Source organism: Drosophila ficusphila, unplaced genomic scaffold, assembly GCF_018152265.1.
Source record: "Drosophila ficusphila isolate 14025-0441.05 unplaced genomic scaffold, ASM1815226v1 contig_791, whole genome shotgun sequence".
In the NCBI taxonomy this organism is placed as follows: Eukaryota; Metazoa; Arthropoda; class Insecta; order Diptera; family Drosophilidae; genus Drosophila; species Drosophila ficusphila.
Window position 1 is genome coordinate 7522836 of NW_025064737.1, and position 21794 is coordinate 7544629.

Here is a 21794-nt window from a genome sequence, read left to right on the forward strand (position 1 = left end):
TTTAACTCGATACTCCAGTAAAACAAGCACGTTCTGCGGAAAAAAACACCTGGCGAAACAGTCGGCAGCCTTGTGTTTGCTTTGGCATTTATCTTTTGAATTCGGATCCCAGTCTTATAAATAAGGGCACAGGCCCAGAAGCTGTATGCATTCCTTGAACGATCTTAGGCAAGGTCGGACATTCAGTTCTTTTTTACAGTGCTCAACTTTAAAAAAAAAGTTGCGTTTTCCTCGCTAGTCAACCGTTTATTTTTCACTTTCACGTGAGTAAAATAATGTGAAATAAAATTCACAGCGGATCGTTTGAACAGCTGTCAGTCGCTTTGCCGTTGACCTATAAAAGGTTTCGGTTTTCGGTTTCTTTTGTGTGTGAAGAAAACTTCTAGAACGAAATGTTATTTTTAAATTTTATTTTTGGCTGATCCCTATGCCTAGCCAGTTACTTTTTAATCAGTTGTGTTTCAGCTGTGACCGGGGAATTATAGCTCGATGCTTAGCGCTGGGGAATTTAATAACCCTTCAAAAGTGCCGTTTGCTGTGTAAGCCACATATGTTTAACCGGGCTAGAGACCTTCGTTTCAGTGGAAGTGTTGCTACTTTGCGGAAGCTTCTCGACTCAATCTGTGCCGTTGGCCTTGCCAAGAACACTCCGAAGTTTCCAGACAATGTTCCTAATGAGTTCTCAACAACTAGACTAGCAGTGGCAAAAGCATAAACTCTATGCAAATTGATTCACTTTCAAGCAACTTCATTTGAGTTCGTTACGTATGCGGCCAGTTGCCGGCTTAAGGACCCTGCAGGAGTAAGCAGGCTAAGTAAGCTGCCTTAGTTATGACAAAGGACAGCATTTGAAGAGCCGCACACACAAGATGTTCCTCCACGCACCGCGCAGAGTGGCAACACGGGTTGCCTAATAAATGATGTGGTGGCCACAGGAGTCGACTTAAGGGAGGTCGACTTAAGATCAAGAGCAGTGAGAAAAAATAGTCCTTAAAAAGAAACAATATTGAACAAATTTGAAAGCCGTAATAATTAGGAATTAGAAAAAAAAGCATTAAAAATTTGTTATAAAGATCCTAACTTTAAAAGAACTTAAGATGTTGTGTAGAAAATTAATTTATTTCCCAACACGATTCTATTTCATAGATCTTCAAATAGGTGCAGGAAAACTTTTTCTGCTTAATGATTAGTTTCTTGAAATTTTGTACATTAATTAATAACGTACATTTTCTTAGTGTACCCCCACACAAAGACAAGATAACAAAACGTTGTAGTTGTTTTAGCTGTTGCTGTCAATCAAGAGCAGTGAAATTTTTGCGACATTCTTGCTGGACAAGCTGCTGCCGGGCGAGTTTACTTTGTCTTTTTCATCATTCTTCCCACTTCGCCTGCGACTCCTCTTCATCCTCCAGCTGGCCATGTAATTGCTGTTACACTTTGGGCCAAGTTATTAAGTGATTGTTATTGTTGCTGTCGGAGCTGTTGTCCCGTTGATGCAACAGCATAATCTAACGATTATGCGGAGCTCGGTCTGGCCAAATGTAAATTAACTCGTGTTCAAGAGGCAGCGAACAGGAAAGTAGGGATCGGGATCCGTTAATGCTGGATAATTTTGCGTAGCCTGCTTTTTCGACTGGCTATTCAATTTCGGTTTTTGTGTAACAGTTCGAGACTGTCTGTCCAAAACAATTTGCCAAATTGCCAATTGCAGCATGTGGTATGTGAGTGGCGCAAACTGTTGCAACCAGGCCAACTAATTGCCTTTAATTATGAATGGAGGAGCCACCCCCGAACCGAAACCGAAACACATACAGCATACAACGGATAATCGTTGTCCGCTCGTCAGACATGGCGTATGAGTAATGGCTGTCTAGGTAATAATGCATTATCGATTTAAAGTGTCACCCGATACGAAAAGTGGCATTCGCACGAAGTGCAGACAATAACTAATTGCCCCCAGATCCCGCCACCCAACTGGAATATTTTCCTGTCAATTAAGCCGATAAAATGTGGGCAGAAAAGAGCGGGCAGAGGAGCGGAACGAGTCGTATTTATCTGTAAATATCGTTTACATGACGTTAATTGCATATTGATAGTGTTTGCTCAATTGTTTGCCCTTGTACGTTTTATTTGTGTTTGCTTTGAATAGCTCGTGCTCCGTTGATGCAACTCTGCCCGGTCGGAGTGGCCGGCCATCAATCAATCAAGCGATCCATAGATCAATCAATGCGCCACTGCCAACTTTGGCTTGCTGTGTCCCCCTTAATTGTGCTTCGAGCTCGTCAAACATTTGGCCCCTCCGTTAGCTGCAATTTGTGACTCATGAATATTTATGCGCGATATAATTAAATATGCTAATTACAACTGATTGTACGCACAATCATTTGAAATTATAATTCTCAGCGAAGCGAAGCGAATCGAGTTTACTTCTCGCCAACAAAAACAGCGAGGACAACAGCCAATCCGCCAGGATAACACGCACTGTGAAACTGACAATTTAGCATAAATTCAAATGAAATCAACACAAACGCAGGAGCCAGGAGCCAGGATCCACAAACCAGGACACTGAAGAAGGGGGTGTGACTTAGCAACTGTTGCCAGTTTAAATTGCTGTGCAGCGTGAAAAAATTAGTGGCAGTAAGGGAGCTGAGTGGGGGAATTAAATAAATTACATTGTTGCCAGCATAAAGTTGACGCTGCCAGCTAAACAATTTTGTGCAGCTATGACAGGGTCACCCACCATCGACCGAATCCTATCCCCAACCTTCCGGCAACATTGTTCTTTTGGGTGGGGTCCTTGCACATCCTGCCTCCCTCGAGTGCACCTCCTTTTCAGTATGGATGCCATGGCCAGCCGGAAGAGCCATGGATAATTTTTATGCTCCGCCTAAGTGAATTTAAGTTTTAATAACTAACATTGGCCATCAAAGATCGAGCTGCTACAAGCCAGGTTTATCAGAGTTAATTGAAAATCCAAAATGGAAACAGGCGAGGCCCAAGCATATTTTAGTTTTCCCCACTTAATTGGCCAAACACAAAATTCAGGCTGGTTTTAGACACGCCATTGTTATGGCAAGCAATTGCACATAAATTTCACAAGAAATTAGTTTTTGTGTTCTAAACATTTGCAAAGAGGTGGATACTTAATGAGTATGCAAACGAGGGTAAAAGCTAATAAATATAAGCATTAAACAAAAATTAACCAACATCGAGAATTAAAGAGAGAAAGTTTTTTCCGTAATAATCTTATATATATATAACCTTCCGAATCTATTTTAATTAAATAAAAATGGTGAAATTACATTTATTTATTTTTTTAATTTTAATTCTCACATTAAAGCCCAGGGCAAACTTTAAAGTTGTGAACTTTTCAATCGATTCGACACACAATCAGTCGGCAATTGAAGGACATATTTAAGGGTGTTCGTGCAAACATCAATAAATAATTAAAATATTGCCATATGCACACTCATTACATAAATACTTAATTAACCAGGCTGGGCAACGACATTATGTCCCCAACCGGACATAAAGAGTCGGCCCAATGATAGCCGGTCACTTGACCAAATCACCAGCACGTGGCCAATAAAGGGGATGTGGCGGCTCACCCACTCCCAGTTTTGGAAGGTAGAAATAGTTTGCCAGCCAGATGGAGATAGCGAACGGGAGGCGGTGCAGCCATAAATATCCATTTGTGGCATTTCCATGGTGACAAAAGTGTAGCCAGTCTAATTTATTGTCAACAGCCTTTGCGCACACAATGGACCCAACAAACAAGCTTTTTAATTTCCACAATCTCGCAGGGCGAGTCCTTTGAAGAAGTGAAGAAGGAGCAACTGGACGGGGCAAGAGCGTTTCATTAGTTCAATTAGCTGGACAGGTGCTGGCTGGATGTCAAGTGGCAGCTTTTTAAACGATGATTAGTGGCTTTTCGTTTTTGTTGCGACCCCGGGACGAAATACAAGACAAATTGTTGTTTGTTTAGCCCCTGACAGGAGCCACTTGAATGCAAATTTATGTGCCCAAAAGGATTCCCTCTGTCGGTCATTAACATTGGCAGGTCGCAGCTGAGGGACACGTTAACATGTTTTCTAGTCGACTTTTTGAGGGATGGCCTTAGGGGAAATTAAAATTGGTTGCAATGTACTTACAGCAGAGCGGAAAATGCTTTTACATAAACGGTCAAAAGAGAAAACTAATTAAAACTAATTGGTTTACATTAAAAAACAGTGATTGCCATATAAAAGAGATAATAAAATCAATTTGTGTAAAACTATTCAAACAAGAAATTAAATAAACAAATATAAAATAATTTATGAATAATTCAAAGTGTTAAACAAGCAAAAAAATTGAGCTCAATTCGCAAAAAAAACTATTTATGCGTTTGTTTATTTTCGTAAGAAATTAATGATACGGATATAAAAAACCAATCCCACTTTTTAATATACTTTCTGTTAGCTGAATACAAAGTGGTAAAAAGTGAATACATTTCTGCAAAAAGCAAAGACTATTAATAAATAGGTTTGAAAGACCTATAGATTTTTCATTCTACTCAATTTAACAAGTAAGCAATTAACTTTTTGAGAATATTTTATGATTTACCACTTTTGTCACAGCATGAGATTGTTGTGGAGAAATCCTTCGTCCTTCGTGTTAGATAGATACTTTTAGCAGCCACAGGTGGTCACTGGCCACCACAATGAGCTAATGGCCAGGAGTCGGAGGCGTTGGTGAGTGCAAAAAAGGGCTAACAGACATTGCACCCGGGGACTAACTAACCCAATTATTTGTAAAATGCGAGCACAGAAAAAATAACTGAGAGACCAAAATGAAAAGAAACCGCAGCCCATTGTTTTCTCCCACAGCAGGTGAAACCGGAGACACAGAGAAAGTTGCCACTGGGGCAGCAACGAGAGGGGAATCGAGATGGCAGAAACAGAACTTCGCACAGCACGCGTAATGAAAACTTTGTTAGGGCACACCAATGGCGAAAAGAGAGTGGGGAAAACTGCAAAAAAAAAAAAAAAAAAAGGAAAACTATACAACGAAAATAGTAAATAGAAAGGGGCGAGGAAAAACAGCTTTTCCTGGCAGTGGCACTCGATGGTGTCGAGTGCTCTGGCTGCTGGACATGAAAGTGGCGACAACGGGAAATTAGTTGTGCACGCTTGCAAGTTGCAACGCAAAACCCCGAGCATTAGCCGGCTGTCCTAGATGCCCAGCCGCTGGGGGTTGACCACTAAATTGCCGGGATGAAGTCGCCGCTTCAGCTCCCGGCTGATGTTGATCAAATTAACAGCATGTGGCGACTGGCAAGTGGCTGACGACCACCCGACCGGCGCTATAATGCGCTCCTTTCTCCCCTTTCTCCACTTCGCGCTTTTTGTAGCATACTTTTGAGGGACCAGCAAATTGCTTAAGCTGCGGCCAAGGTTTCTAAAGCAGCTGCACGAAAAGAAATAGTCACCACATAATTGGATATTTTTGTGGAAATATTCAGTCCACTTAGGAGCAAGGAAAGCAGAGGATTAGCTAACCAAGTCTCAGTTAATGAACTATTTTCCTTTAATTTTCCCTTGACAATAACGATTTCTTAATCTTTAAGTTAAGCATTTGAGCAGGAAAATTTCGTAAAATTGTCTTTGTTAAGATGACACTTTTGGTTACAAGTAAGTTAAGAGGACGTGCTTGGAATCATTTCGTTTTTCAAAATGTGACATGAGAAAGTCTAAAAGTTTTGTTAGCGATTTGTAGCCAATATTCCTGCGTTTTTTCCCCTCTGTGTACTGGAAAAGAAGCCTGCCTAATTGTTTGACAGGACAACTTGTAACGCGGAAAGTTTTGCTTTACTTCACGTCTGAAATGCGACAGGGCCACAATGACGGGCAACAACAAGTTGCAATTGTCACTTTTGTTGAAACTTTCGCGAAATTTACAAAGTGCGAGTAACTTCTTTTCGTTCTTTACTTGATTTCTCTCTTTTTTTTCTTTTCACTTTTGCTAAGTCTGCGACGTTTTGCCAAAGTCACGCTGAAAATAAATTATAAAAATGTCCGCGGAAAATTATGTTTTCCGAGGGCGAGTGGAAAAGGCGAATTTGATTCCTTCGCCGGTCAAGCGCCACTCGTTATAAATGATCGCAATTGAAAGTTTAACCCCACCCAGGGCTAGTTGAAAAATTGACATTATTTCTGTTGGCAACAAACAGTCAGCGAACGATAAATAAGAGGCAACTTAAGTCGAGTATTTATTTTTCGGGCATCCTTTGATAAATGACTTTGACCTGGCCAATGTGCAAGCGGAAAAGGTTGAAAGAGGGCGGCGGGGGGTGGCTGACCGCACATGGGCGTGGCAGCCACGCCCCCAATGACTTTTCTCATTAAGCCTGGCCAAGGCGAACGTGGTGGTCGAAAAGAAATCAAACTAAACTTTTGCACAAAATTCTTGGGTCGCCGGCCCCGAGGGACGAGAACATGTGTAAAGCGTCGAGCGGTTAAAGCTAAACAAACAATTGCCAAATGCAATCGAGTTGGTTTTTGGCCCCCTGGGGGACGGGGAGATGGTCGAAAGTTCGGGTGGGTCTTTGTGGGGACGGAAGGCTAGGAAAGCTAGGTGGCCAGGATTGGACGAAAAAGCAGTCGGGAACAGTTGCATGTTGGCAAATGGCAGGAAGAAGTTTGCCAACCGCATGCTTCAACTTCAATTTGCTGGAAGGATTGTTACGGGGAACTGGGATCGCTGCTTACAGCTTGACTCGTATTTCATTACTCGAACTGGTATTAAGTGGCAAACTTTTGTATTTAACAACTTTTAGCAGCCGCGCAGCAAAAATGAAGAAGATGAACCGTCCAAAGTTTTCCAGTGCAAAAACAACGGAAAACAAAAAACCAAAACGTAGAACGAAAAACAAAAAGTAACTTGCAGTCACTTGACTTAACTGCAATTCCCTCGTAATGCACTTATCAAAATATCGGGAATCGAGAACTTGAAGTCTCAAGAAATATGTTGTTTCATTGCCCCCTGTTTTAGAAAAATAGTTGCCTTACCTATTAAATAAAAGAACTATTAAAACGAAGAATGTTTACATACTCTGGTACTCTGGTCATCAAATAGAAACATTTATGGTACTTTTTTTTGAGTGCATCAATGAGAAGAAAAGCAATGTAAATGAACAAAGACAGTCGACCAGCTTGGCCCGGAAAAGCCAATTGGCAAGAACATATGGCCGAGGAGAGGTGGCAGTTAAGAGCTCTAAAGATTGCCGAAATTGGGACAACACTTTGCACTTTGAAATCCCGCGAAAGTTGCATCCCCAGCCCGGGAAATCTGTCAAATGAAAGTTTGATTGGCACACCCCCAGCTCTCCGAAGTTGGGGGAACTGACTTTGCCGGTGCATTAATTAGCAAATGCAGCGAACTGAGGAAACTTTCGAGCACTGCCATGAAATGCATGCAACTTTGTGGCACCCCACGCACAAACTCATCTGAAGTGGTGCATAAATTGAGTGGCATCGTGCGCATATATGCAACAATGTACTGTAATTTCCACGGCATTTTCCATAATTAGCCCTGCCACTGCCATTTCTGCTGCTGCTGCCGCTGCTGCCCATCAACACGATAATCAGCCTTCGTGAAAGACCACTCCTTGAAGCCAGGTCAAGCAAGGTAGCGAAAAACTTTCGTTTTTCATACATACGTTCTGCGTCAGCAAAGGGCGGAAAAACGGCTTTCAACAACTCTCGACCAGCCACCCACCATTCTGTTGGCCGGCGGCCAATGTCGGGGCTGCACTTTGGCTAAATTACATTTTCAATTTGTCAGCTGGCGGGCCACTGCAGGCCATTAAATGGCAAATTAAGTTCAGCTCCGGCCTTTATTTTATTTGCCATCCTGGCGCGAATGCAATTTTTGCATTTTTCCCCCCATCTCCATGGCAAATGTGTTTTTGATATGCGTTTCATTGTCTGACGATCTTGGCGCATTATCGTAGCAGATTTTCGGCTCTGGCCATCAGGACGGAATATGCTGAATATTTCATGAGTGTCATAAATTTCTCCACCGAGAAAGAGAGAGAGAGAGATGGAGAAGAGCGTGCAGGAAGTTAAGTCAAGCGCTTACGCGGGCTTCAGTTTTGCCGGCTTTTTATTTTTAATAACTTTCCATTGTGGCTGTCAGTGGCAGGCAACACCAACACACGTGCCTCTCCTTGCCGGGACTCAGGACATGTCAGCAAGTCGTTGTTGCTTTTGTCGCGCCTTCAAGCTGCTTTATAATTTATGGTCCTTGGCATCGAAGACTCCTTTAAGCACACACACAAACACATACTGAGACAGACACACTACGCCCACACACATGTCGCCAACTTTTGTATAATTTTTCAAAAAACTGCATGAATATTAACTGCAAGTGGCAGAATATGGCGGCAGCATCCTGCCACCGAAATCCTGCGCCCATCTTGGCTGCCACTTTTATTATGTGCGCCGGGCAAAAGTTCCAAGTGCCGGCTTGATCCGGAAGGGGCGGCGGCCACGCCCTACTAACTTATGCATACGTGTAGCTTAGTCTCCCCCATTCCCTCCCCGAACCACCTTCTGTGGTCCCTTTTTTCGGAAAGGATTTTACATACATATTTGATGCAAATGTTCGCAAATTGTCGTCGCTGTCTATTGGACATTTTGTGGCCACATTCGTTTTGCTCGCATATCAAACAAAGGAGCAGATACACTTGGAAAAGAAATTCCAGAAATTAAATCAATTTAATTATTTTAAATTAATGTTCCTATTTCTGCTTTATAATAGTAAACATTTTTGTTTACGCAACATTAAAGAGCTTTACAAGTCCTATCTTAAATTTCTAAATTAAACAGAATACAATATAAAGTACTTTATTTGTAGTAATTCCTTAACTTACTTTGAACATTAAAGAATTTTATAAATGCCTTCCGAGATGAACAGATATTTTTTTTTATGCACTTCCGGGTTCTCAAGTGGAGTGCAGGTGGCAGTCTCGTGTGAATCACGGATAATTTGCCTAAGCTCAGCAAGCAGAAAATAACGCTTTGCACACAAGCTGGCACGCACAATGCCACAGACCCTTGGAACTGTCCGCTTTGACTCCCGGCTCCTGTCCTTTGTGTCCCGGCTTATCACTTGGCCGAAAAAGCGAAAGGACAAAGATGAGAAAGCTGGCCGGGATCCTGCTGCTGCTGCTGCTGCTACTTCTACTGCTACTGCTGCGGCTGTCAGGCGAGTGACACGTCAGCTGTGCTTTAAACAAAGCTAAGCCCGAGTAAAAACAACATGACTAATAGTTTTGACAGGGCCAGGCAAAACAAAAGCGAGACAGCATGTCAGATAAAAGCCAAAGCGATGGCAAATGGCGGGGAGCGCCAGGAAGGCGAAACTGCATGTTAAATGTTGTCAATTAGTTGGCTAGCCAAAAAACGAATGACCGAATGACTGGGCAGTTCTGCTCAAAAACAGTTGACCAGTTAACGACCCCTGCCAACGGGGCGTATGGGTGATGCGGGACATCCACCGGCAATAGTCATCTCCGCCCAAATGATCAATTATTTTTAATCATGTGAATCATGTGGGAATTTTGAGGGGTGTTAAATTGTTTGTGACTTGCAAGTTTAAGCTAAGACATTAACACAGTTTCTCAGAAAACCAGAATGTTTAACATCAAACAATAATATTTTAATACTGTCAATCAAACTGGCAATTCATTTTATACAATTGTTTTTTGTAATCCCAAAACATTTTTTGGAAGAAACAAGTCAAAAAAACAAACGTAAAGGGTAAAACATGTTCTAACAAAATGCAAATTCACGTTCACAAAAGCCAGCAGAAAGTCTGCCATTTGAACATAAAGAAGTAAAAGCTTAAACATAAAAACTAATGAAACATTAGTTCCCATTATTCTTCCCCTTTGCAACTTTCTGTGGACCTCTGACCCTTTTGATGTTGTAACACAAATTTGGAACATACACTTAAAACAAGAAATCTGCTTTACGACAGCGTTCAGGTGAAGGAGAAAATCCTTATAACTTTTCTTTGGTCGCCTCGCCTCCGAGTCACAGGGCAGCTCAACAGCTTGGCTTAGTCATAAAAACACAAAGTCACCGCCAAAGTCGCACTTAAGCTGCACTCACCCTCCTTCTGATTTTCCCCCACTCGCACACCAAAAGAAACTGAAGTACAGTGAAATGTCCTTAAGGCGGGACGTGCATACAGATGTCAGCAAGTTGGGCGAAGTTCATAAATTCAAACAACGAGCCACATTTCGCTGACATGCACTAAGAAAAACATGGCATGGGTAACAAAATTCGTTTCCACATTTTAAATAGCAAAAACCACTTATAAATAATAAAATCATTTTTGGTTTTTAAAGAGTATAAACCCTCTATTTAATGTTGAATTTTTTTAAATATTAAAATTTTCTTTCCAAAGATTGTGCTATTTATTGTTAAGAGATTAAGATTTTTTCACGCAGTTTAACTAATTTAGATATTTTTTTTTGTATTCAAACATATTTTCTCTCTGTGTGACTTTTTGCCCGCTGCAAGTTTTGTATAGTGGCCGCTTTTTGCCGCTCATTTGGCCTGGTCCTATCTGAAGGAGCTCACTAAGGGCGGGGTTGGGTGTTGGGGTAGGTGAACGCCAGTGTTATGATGGATGCAGGCAACCACGACCCACCCACCCCCACTCGCCTGCGGATATGCAACAATGTTGTCAAGTTTCCTGCTCGACAACGGGGGCCGCCGAGCCACGGAGCTCTCAGTTGGCATTATGTCCACCGGGCGTGACTAACATGCACATGCTCAACTGTGCTGGAAAACGTTTTATCCAGCTCACATCTCACCTAAAAGCCCCCCAAAGTTGAAAAGATTGTGTTTGTTTTTTGCCGGTGACCAACTTGAATTTTGATTTTCATTTCTTGTATTTTTTCATTCATTTCCAGCAGAACCAGCAGCAGCAGCAACAGCAGCAACAGCAGCAACATGGCCAAGGACTTGAGCACTCTGGGCTGGGATTATCTGATGTTTGCCCTGTTTATAGCCCTAACCGTTTTGGGACCGCTATGGACACGCATTTTTGGCAAAAAGAAAGAGCGCAGCAAAGCCGAATATGTTTTTGCCACCGGAGGAGTTTCGATCGTAGCGGTGATGATTTCTATAGCTCGTGGAACTCTAGGCGTGAGATCGGTTTTAGGTGAGTTTGAATACATTTTGGATCGTTACTAGAAGTTTGTTTGAGTTCAATTTCCAAATCAATAAAGCTAAAAATACTATTCTGTAACTTGTAAATTTCTCATTTTGTTAGGATTTCACTGCTTGCCATTGCCATATAATAAATCTCATAATACTATTTTATAGGCTATCCCAGTGAATTGTACTACCGCGGATCGGCCATGTGGGAGATAATCTACGGCATGATGAGTGCCTATCCCATCGTTTGCTTTATGTTCGTGCCCGTCTACTTTAATCTGGGCATCACCTCCGTCTATCAGTACATCGATCTGAGGTGAGTCGAAATTCCCACGCAGTCCACGCAAAAGCAGAAAGTCGTCCCCCTGAGCGCCGCATCGTTTAATTAGTAAGAAGCGAAGCGAAGCGGCAACAGGAAAATTGTTATTTAAACATTCATTTTAATTTCGCCAAATGCGTCGCAGCGACTGATGGACTGGTGTTGTCCATGGGTTTGTGTCGCCTCTCTCTTATCGCCGAAGCGCACACAATTTTATTCTTCATTAAGGGGGCCAAATGAAACTAAACAGAGAAACAGAGAAGCGCCAAGGGCTCAGCTCAGGTTCGGCTCCTGTTCGCTGCTCCTGGCGAAAGTTGCTGCGTTGCTAAATAAATTTGAATTACATTTTACACAAAAAACGAACAAAAAGTGACAACAACAACGAGACACTAACAAATGGCCAAACAAAAGCCGAGCCGGCAGAGCAAATAATCTATAGATTTGTCCTTGCCCTGCCGAGGATAGCAACTTGGACTTTCAAGACTCAGTTTCGGACTTGGTCCTTTGGATGCTATCGCATTCGAGTTGTCGTCAGCGTGTCTGTGCCCTTCTCCTTCTCCTACTGCCAATTTTTCCTCCTCCACTTCCATTTCCATCTGTCGCAAGTTGTCGCCTCGTGGGCCTAATTGTTTTTTAAGTTCGAAATTAGTTAACAAATTTGTTATCAAATGTTTTGCAGTTTCGACAACAGAATTCAATTAATTGCAAAAACTGACAAGCCAAACAGCGCCGGGGGGTGTGGCCATCGTGGGCAGAGCATAATTTGATTGAAATTTAATTGGCATGTGCCGCACATCGACAACATTTTCGGGGGGTTTTTGAATGAAGGAGCAACTGGACGTTGGCAAACTAAGTAAAGTGAAAGCTGTGCAGAATTGACAAATTATTTAAATGTTTATGTTTCAGCAACTGGAGGTAATTTGTAAATTAGCATAAACAAACTGAAATACAAGAAGAACCAGAGGGCGTTTCGAGAGAAATTAATTACAAAATCGATGAATGACTAATGTACATACTTAGCTAGTTTCTAGTTTCATGAATTTCCCTAATCCCAGGATCGGTTTGCATAAATTTCCTTCATAGGAAATAGAAAACGCTTGAGTAGGCTATTTAAAAATAAATTGAATTAATGACTTGTGAAATCACTTATTATGCAATTCAATAAATTGTTTTATGCCTTTTAAAACGCAGTAAAATTAATGACCACCCCAACGACTGATAAAGTTAGCTCTCAAAAAATACCATTTTATAAATGTACATTTTACTCGGCTCGGACGCAACACTCAAACTAATTGAAGAGCCAACGAGTCAAGCTACTTCATCAATCTTAGTCAATTGGCTTTGCCCCGGGCGAAGAAATAAAGAAAGCAGGCAAGAGGAAAAACAAGAGATCCAAAAAGGGTTGTGGAGGAGGCGCAACATGGCCAAATGTTGCCCCAAAAAGTTGGGCGCACAACATTTGGATGCCTCATTGTCGCTTGTCATCGCAACTGGCGCCCCGCGACATGTTTATGCATACAACTTCATCAAAATAGGCTGAGCCTCTGGACTGGCAAAGGCAAATGGAAATGGAATGGAAATGGGGTCTAGGGCACATACACACAAAGGCCGATAAGTGAATATGCTACAAATTGGCAAAAGCCACTTGGCCAAACACATCCAACCAGGCCAAATAAAGCAAGTTTCAGGGGGAAAAAATGAGGAAAAGACAAAGCCTTGACGTTGGCAACAAGAGCAGAATGCCAAACATGAATGGCGATGTAGTCAAGTAACTAGGCCTGAAGATACCCATTCATTTTGATAAAATAATCAAAATAGTTTATATTCAAACAATTTGATAATATATGTGGCCTTATTGGAAGTTCAGTACTGTTGAGTTGATTAATACATATTAAAGTGACTTAACCAAAAAAAAGCTTTTACTCCTCTTGTATAAAAGCCTTGAAAGACAGCATTCCTTATACTCCCACTATTACCTTGTATAAAGCCAAAAAAAAAACCAGTGAATGGCACAAAGAAAAAGGAAGCAACAACAAAGAAGCCACTCGGTCTGAGGCTGTTGACAAATTGTATGACAATTCGTTTGTGCCATAATGTTTATAAATAGCGCGTGTTGTAGCCTGTCACTGGCATCAGGCATCAAGCACCAAGCGCCAGGATCCCTGCCCCCAAAAAACTTGCGAAACAAAAAACCCAAGACATCCCAAGCACACACGCACCCAGCCAAAGTCGTGGATTCTCTCACTTGTCAGTCGCCTGTCGCAAGTGATGTCTGCCACTCAAATCCGGAGGAGGATTGGGTGGTTTTGGGCGGAGTGGGCGGACTGGGCGGAGTGGGAGGCCGTGACCCTTGACTCTCTGCCAACTCAAGTGTTAGCCAGCTCACACAGAGATTTGCTATCTGGCCCCCATTGAGTTCAATGGTCAAGTAAAGTTCGGCTTTGTTCGCCCCGGATAATTCATACTGCCGGTGATTTTGGGGTGGCAATTACATGTAAATAAATTGATATCTGGCTTGTGTGCCAGAGAAGCGGGAGAGATCAATGCGAACAGTTGTTGGCACTTAGCAAATGGAAAAAATGCATTCCGGCTTCCTCCATGGTTTATTTACGAGTACAAGGGGCCAAAGTGCTCCTGAGTGAATGACTGCCGAATGAAAAAAGCCAGGAAAACCCGGTTAACGGTGTGAGAGGTGTGAAGGGGTCGACGTTTTAGGACGACATGCATACGCATAAATAAAGACGTTTTCGGCGCTACAAAGTGGGGCCGTGATTTGCAATTCAAAGGCAAAAAACTTGTTTGGGAGTAACACACATGCCCCTGGTGGAAAAAGAAAAAGAGGAATATTGGTACTCAGCAACAAAATGTTTCAATATCCCTTCCAAGCTCTACAGTGTATTCTTTGTTAAAATTTTGCGTTTAGAAATGGAAACTTATACAGATTAAAGAAATAGCTTTCGTTTTGTTCGTAATCAATGCCAAAGAGTAATTTACGTAGAAATAACAAAAAGCTATTAATATCTCAAGGTTCAACTAAATTTATTTTATATTCTTTTAAAACAAAATTATATGCATTCGGTTTTAAAAAAACATTCTCCGAGCAGCTGAATAAAACATTTGGTAGGATCTTTGAAGTAATCAATTGTAAGGCACCTTTTTGGGTAAGGTAACCCAAAGTCGATTAAATCAACCGAAACCTTTCACCTTTGATATCTCTTTTCCCACCACTTTTCTTTGTGGGCGGCTTTTAACGCATTGACGGCACTCAGGACAACACCGACTTCATATGGCTGATTATGTTTATTTATGCATGACATTTAATGCAATCAAATGTGTCACCCTACTCGCCTGTTTCACCTTGGCTCAGATTGCCTTTGATTGTAAAATTAACTCGGCCCTCCCAGGAGACAAGCGAGCAAGGCGGAGCAACTGATTTGGGTAGGAATTGGCTGGCTAAACGGCGATTATGTGGCCATTGTACAAAACCACTCGTCATATTAAATTTGCCATTAATTTATGCCTTTGTCGCCTGGCCAAAAACTGGCTTAGCGGCTTGCCATGATAAATGATGGGTCCGACTTGCAGACCAAACTCAATTTCAAAGGGGGCGAGCGCAGTGGGCGAAGTGGGAAAGTGAATCCCCGGTAGGACCCCGTCCCGGGTTCAATTAACGGCTGGGTGGGGCTGTTGGGGCTGTGGTGCTGTGCCCACGCCTGCTGACCTGCTCATTCGCTGGCAACCCATTTTCACACCCTCCGGCGGTGGTGGTCATTGACGTTGGTGCTGCGTCGATGGCTGGTTGGCTGGTTGGGTGGTTGTGGAAATGGGAGCACCCGGGAGCTGCGAGTGTCCTTACTCGCAGTAATTGCTTGCCCGCTGGCATGGCTGCAGCAATTATTGCATACTTTGCGGCACTTACATTTCATTTAAAGTTATTAAGCGACAATCGCATCGCAGGACGTCTTTAATCAACCCAGCGAAGCAAATTATGCCGGCAAAGAGGGAGAAGCAGGCGGGAGCTGCCCGGTAGATACGCTGGCTGGTTAAATCAATTAAACTAAAACAAAAGCCAGGACCAGGCGAACGTTCAATCAACTGGACGGCGGTGACAGCCTCAGGTCATTACTCACACACAGCCGCAGTGAGATGAAATGACAGACTGAGAGACAAACCGACAGGCAGACAGACAGGCAGAAAGACCGAGCGACTGAGGGCTGAAAGCAGAGGGCAGAGAGCAGAGAGCTGGGCAAATCCTAAGCCAGGACAACCGGCCGAGCACTTATTGTGATGAACACAATGTTAACAGGCTAAATGAGAAACAAATGCCACAATCAGACAACGTAGAAAAACACTCGCCGACGGAGTAGAAGACGGAATGAAAGGCAACCGAAAACAATAAATCCCATAAATCATATTAAATTGACATATCAGGCTTAAATTGACCGCAAGCAGCAATATGCCACACACACACATAAACACTCGTGTATCAGTATGTGTGTGTCTTTGTGGGATACTGTATCCTACAATAATATTTCTTTATCAATTTCCACAACAAGCTCAGTCCTGGGAAAAACAAGAAAAACCAAAGAACACGAAATAGATGAGACGCAAAGAGGGCGAAATGCCTAAATAAATGTTTGACCAACCAAGCAAACCGAACCGAACCTTACCGAAATCCCACCCAGTGCCACGCCCATTCAATCAACACATATAACGGCGACTGTCATATGTGCATGTCCTTGACCAAATTGGCCAGGCTTTTATGCCAGCCCTGGACTTTTCCTCTGTGGGATTTTCCGATTGTTTTCTCTCCAGTCCACAGCAGACACAGCTGTGTCGCAATTAAAATGTATATCAAGCATACGACGCGTTGTCATGTAAACCGCTTAAACCCTCCTCCTGCCCAACAATGTAAAGTCGATCGGGTAAATATGTTAAGCCCGCTTAATGCAAAGCTAGCCTGGGGGCGTTGTGGGTCGTATCCCAGCCCACCCGCATATGTCAATTGATGTTTGCCCGTGGGGAAAAGTGCAACATCATTAATTAATACTCAAGTACGGGTTGCCCTTGCGAAGGCCTGCGGCTTGGTTTTATAATAACCCAAACATTAAGGCGATTAAAGATGAAATCCACTGCATCTCTTTCCCCATCTAAATATGCATTTAATCCTCTTGCCGCACACCTGCGCCGCCCATCGCTCATGCCCCATGCCAAGGACCTCAGCCAAGACACGGCCCGTTGACAGCCCAACTCGACTCAGATCAATATTGGCCAAGGGCAATTAATCATTTAGTGGGCCATCTCACACACGCAGACCGACGCAGAGACACCGTATGACAAACAGAGACGGACGGTCGGAGAAGAGGGCAGATGGAGCGGAGCTGGGGCCGGTAAAAGTGGATTATGCAGTCAGCCCAGATGTTCAACAAGAAATTACTTGTGATTACAATTCACAGTCCGGTACGAAGATGTAAGGGCAGTGATCAGCTTTAAGAGAAGGGCAAGCAGTTTTGTAAAAACACTGAGCAAACATTGAAGCATGCAATTTATTGAAAACTTTTACCCCAGTGTAATTTATATTGTAAAATTTAATTATGCCAGTAGTACTTGGCATAGCATATTTACAGATCAACCAGCTGTTATCATTATTTATAGTTAAAAAAAGACTCTAGACAGGTTTGTTTTAAACAATAACTCACTTACTATGAGGAAGTTTCAATGAAATTTGATTAATGCTTAATTAATAGTGAATAACCCGAAACTGATGGAATATAAAAAAGAATTATGACCAAGTTAAAAATTAGTTAGAAATAAAATTCAACTTTGCTTAAGGGGTTATATCCAGTTGCGATTTTGAAAAAATCGAAATTTTTTTTTTTTGCCTATTTTGAATGTATATATATCTAAGAAGATTGTCTGAAAATTTCAAAGTATTCCGGTAAATGGTATTGGAGTAATCAGTGTATTTGTAAAGACGCCTCCCATGTAGTTCAACTAGTAGCCAAAACTTTAAGTGCGTTTTTCTCGAAACTATGTCTTCAAAGTCGGTGAGGAAAATTTCTCCGAGACGGCTTGTCCGATTGACTTGAAACTTTCACATTCTCTTCTTAGATATTTTTTTCAGGTAATGAGACTTGGAATTTTGGCTCCGACAAAAATTTCGATTTTTTTAGCCACTTCAAAGTTGAAATTTTTGTGCCAAAAACAAAGTTTTATGTTTGGGAAGCTGCCATTTTGTCAAAAATCAAAATTTTGAAAATCCCAAGTCTCATTACCAGCATTTGTCTATTCTTTACGTAATCCTTCTGGTTTTTTGAATTTCTGATCATTTGGACCGGAGATATTTTCCTCACCGCAAAACCCTTTTTTGAAGTGGACCCTCGGGAGATCCTCTACAGGACCGACGGAGTCCAAAAAATTTTTTTTTTATAAATGTATTCAAAAACTAGAAAAAATGATCTATCTTTTCATATACAACACGTATACATACAATAAATAGCCTCTCCAAAAATAATTTTCAAAAAAGCTCATTTTTTTGGCCTCGCAACTGGATATAACCCCTTAATAGAATTCGTTTATAGTGTTATCGCTGTTAGCTTCCTAAGGGTATCGTTGAATTTTACAGGGTTTATACCTACTTTATTCTTCCGAAACGGACTGTTAACTTCGTGGGCGAACTAGTAACTTAAAGCTCAGGATGCCAATCAAAGGATTACGGTCATAAAGCAGTTTATTTATTAAAGACCCGGTGAATGCGTGTGCGAGGGCACTTGAGACATTCGCCCATGGCCACATAACGCATACTAAACGATCATTAGGAGCACCCCCAAAGCATTGCTCCCCAGCTTGTCGCACATTTCGCATCAAATTAACACACAAATTTTTACAACCGAGGCCATAAAAAGCGACCGGCTCAACTATAAAAACAATCAAAACGAGTTAGAGACCCGCCAATTTTCTTAGGTTTTTCTTCGCCCGTGTCGTAAATTTCAACCCGCCCTCGCACCCGATTCCACATAACTTCTTTACAGCGGTAGTAAATCATAAAAAGGGGGAGTGTTTGGCGCAAAAAACAAGGGACGCAACCCGAGAAGAGGCAAACATTAAAAGTTTAATAAAAATAAATAAACGGATAGAGTGCAAGGGGCACCTGGACGAGCTGCTTAATTAAAGCCTGCACTCACTCACCTGCTCCTGTTTTCATCCTTATCCTCTTCATTCCTCCTCGTTGCAGGTTCAAGAGTCGCACGGTGAGATGCCTGGCATCGGCCACGTATATTGTGCGACAGATCTGCAACCTGGGCATCACCGTTTACACGCCCAGTGTGGCCCTCTCGACGGTGATTGGCATACCCTACTGGGCCTCCATCGTGGGCATGGCCATCATTTGCATATTCTTCACCTTAATGGTAAGCCGGGGTCGGGAATGCCAGCAATTTAATGATGAAAATATTCAAATTCCTTTTCACCCTTGTTCCAACTCATTAGGGCGGCCTGAAGGCGGCTATCAACGCGGACGTTATCCAAACGCTGACCATTCTGGTTGTCACTGTGGCCGTTTGCATCCAGGGCACTATTTCCACGGGCGGCGTAAAGAAGGTCTACGAACTAAACCGGGACAATGGTAAGCCATCGGTTGGTGGGGAATTTGCTTCGATTGATCATGGCAGCTTATTAGCCAGCTGCCAGGATACGGTGTGTGCGATTGTGTATGTGTGTAGTGCTGACGAATGATGACTATTAAAATGGCATCCATTGTGGGATGCCGTCGCTCTGCTTGTGTTTCTTCGTCGGCTCATTATGCACATAAATGATGATGATAAAAGTGGCATAAAACAGCGGCATCCGAATCCAAGGGTAGGAAGGAAATGGCAGCCTCGCATGACGACAGTAATAAATGTGTGTCGGCGGAGCGTTTGTCACTCGAGTTTGAGTTGTTGGCTGTCATTGTGCGGCAATCGTGGGGCTCTTGGGAATGCCTCCACGTGATGCCTTTCCTTTCATCCTTGCACTTGCACTAAAGACACCATCCCTTCTATTCCCAGGACGCCTCAGTTTCTTTAACTTCACGGGCGACATGACTGTCAGAGTGGATACCACCTCGGCCTGGCTGGGGCAGCTGTTCATGTCCCTCTCCCAGATCGGCTGCCAGCAGAACTTCATGCAGCGCTATGTCAGCCTCAAGTCGCTGAAGCAAGTGCGTCGGTAAGTAACTAAAACTACAAGCAGATAACAAACAATCAAAAACCTATTAATATTATAATACTTCCCACTTTGCAGAGTCATGTTGTCCAATGTACCTCTGGTGTTCTTCTTCTTTTCCCTCTCCTGGATCTCCGGCATGGTCATCTACTCCACGTACATTGACTGCGATCCCTATGCCGAGGGCTACATCAAGAAGCCCGATGAGATTCTACCCTTCTTCGTTGAAGATCAGCTCGGTTTCTTGCCCGGATTTGTTGGCATTTTCATGGCCACTCTGTTCAACGGAGCCCTCTGGTAGGTTATACTTTTTTATGGGATGAGCTTCCTCTAATAAAAGGCATTTTTCCAGCATGATGGTGTCTAATCTTAACTCCCTGGCAACTGTTATTTGGGAGGACTTCATATCGCAATTTCCCAAATTCAAAGGACTTACTGACAAGCAGCAGTTGAGAATCCTGAAGAGCATCACCGTAGTCTGTGGCCTGATCATTATGTGTGTGGCCTTCGGAGTTGGTTTGCTGGCGGGTGTAATTGAATCTTCGCTGCTGGTGTTCTCGGCTACCTCAGGTCCACTTTTGGGTTGCTTTATCCTTGCCATGATGGTGCCGATTGCCAATTGGAAGGGAACTTCCGCCGGCATGGTGACCGCCACCGCTTTTGTCTTGTGGATCATCGGCGGAGGCATGACCGTTGAGAAGCACAATCCCATGCTACCGACCTCCACAGATGTAGGTTTTATTAGGATTTTCAAGGAGGGCGATCTATAAAAACTGCTTTGTTTTGTTTTTCATAGGGCTGCTCCAACGACACCTTCTCGGATTCTATTACCAAGCCCATTATTGAGCCGGGTCAGATGCCCTGGCTGCTCACGCACACGCCAATTGATGGTTATAACCAGACCTACGTGGCCACCCAGCCAACCATTGCATCTGAAAGGTGAGTTGCTAAATTATTTCTTTTTGCGAAAAAAAATACTAATGTATATTTACCTTCAATCCCTTGTTAGATCCGGACTGGAGAGCTTCTACTCGATCAGCTTCATGTACTACAGCTTGATTGGAACCGCCTTGACCGTGATTATTGGCACAGTGATCAGTTTGTTGACACAGCACCCGGATGACGCATACGACGGCAAGCTGCTGCACCCGATGATCTTCCGCCTGTGCGAGCGCTTCTCCGGCCGAAAGCCCTATTACGTAAAGCACGAGGAGGAGTCCGGATTGAATGGACGCAGTAGCAGCGATTCATCGGCGACGACGACGACCTGCAAGGAGGAGAAGGTCAACCATGGCTACGAGTCCTCGCCGGAGGAGAAGGAGAAGAGCAATCCGATCGCTGTGGTATTCACCACCTCCGTAGAAGCGGGATCGGCGGATCAGCAGTCCATTTGCGACAGCAGTAGGATCCAATTGGACGCTGTTCCGGGAGCCGGGGAAACGGGCGTATATCGCCAACTGGCCGGCCGATCTGCGCTCTAGGGAATAACTTTACCACAGTTAATTCCCTTTTTAGTCCGTAGTCAGTAAGCTAAGCTCTAGAGAAGTCCAATTAGTTAGCCAAGTGTTTCAAGTCTATAAAGATGCTGTGATTTCTGTGCGCGACGGTTGTTGAGCAATTGCTCGCGCATTTGTAGCAACCCGAGTTTCATTCGCATGTACTTACCGCATGTGTTTGTGCGTGGCAGCGTGCAATAAACAAAGACAATTAAACATATTTTTATACAAAATCACACAACGATTCCGTTTTTCCGTACCAATTTTAATTTTTCGCGCGCGACGAAACTTGTTGAACTTTGCCAGTGCTGCCCATCCAACTGCCTATCGATAGCAATCGAAGAGGTAGCCAGGGCTGCAAAAATAGCCCCGTGACTCACGACAATTGGCTTTTCAAATTAAAATTTTTGTGAATTTAAATAACAACGTTAATTGAGAAAGTTAGAAATATTTTGACATTAATTTTTTTATAATAAAGAGACAAATGTTTATATTTTACAAGGATTTATACACGAAATGATATTAAAGAAAAGAACATAAATATTTAAAGTTTTTTAATCAAAATGT

General features: G+C 42.8%; 1 protein-coding gene across 5 annotated transcripts in view; it reads left to right on the top strand.

Annotated features, from left to right (window-relative positions):
* Positions 1–21770, top strand: part of LOC108088035 (sodium-coupled monocarboxylate transporter 2) — a 38209-nt gene extending 16439 nt beyond the window's left edge. For 2 of the 5 annotated variants that reach the window (XM_017185665.2, XM_017185666.2), the window contains exons 3-11: positions 10964–11214; positions 11379–11526; positions 18764–18938; positions 19018–19153; positions 19575–19734; positions 19810–20028; positions 20084–20462; positions 20528–20670; positions 20741–21770. In XM_017185665.2, the coding sequence (XP_017041154.1) occupies positions 11004–11214; positions 11379–11526; positions 18764–18938; positions 19018–19153; positions 19575–19734; positions 19810–20028; positions 20084–20462; positions 20528–20670; positions 20741–21212 (2043 nt within the window). In that variant the 5' untranslated portion in view covers positions 10964–11003 and the 3' untranslated portion in view covers positions 21213–21770. Of the gene's footprint in view, positions 1–168; positions 264–10963; positions 11215–11378; positions 11527–18763; positions 18939–19017; positions 19154–19574; positions 19735–19809; positions 20029–20083; positions 20463–20527; positions 20671–20740 lie in introns of those variants that run through there. The other 3 variants (XM_017185667.2, XM_043209044.1, XM_017185669.2) reach the window with 2 other exon arrangements.
* Positions 21771–21794: the final 24 nt, after the last annotated feature.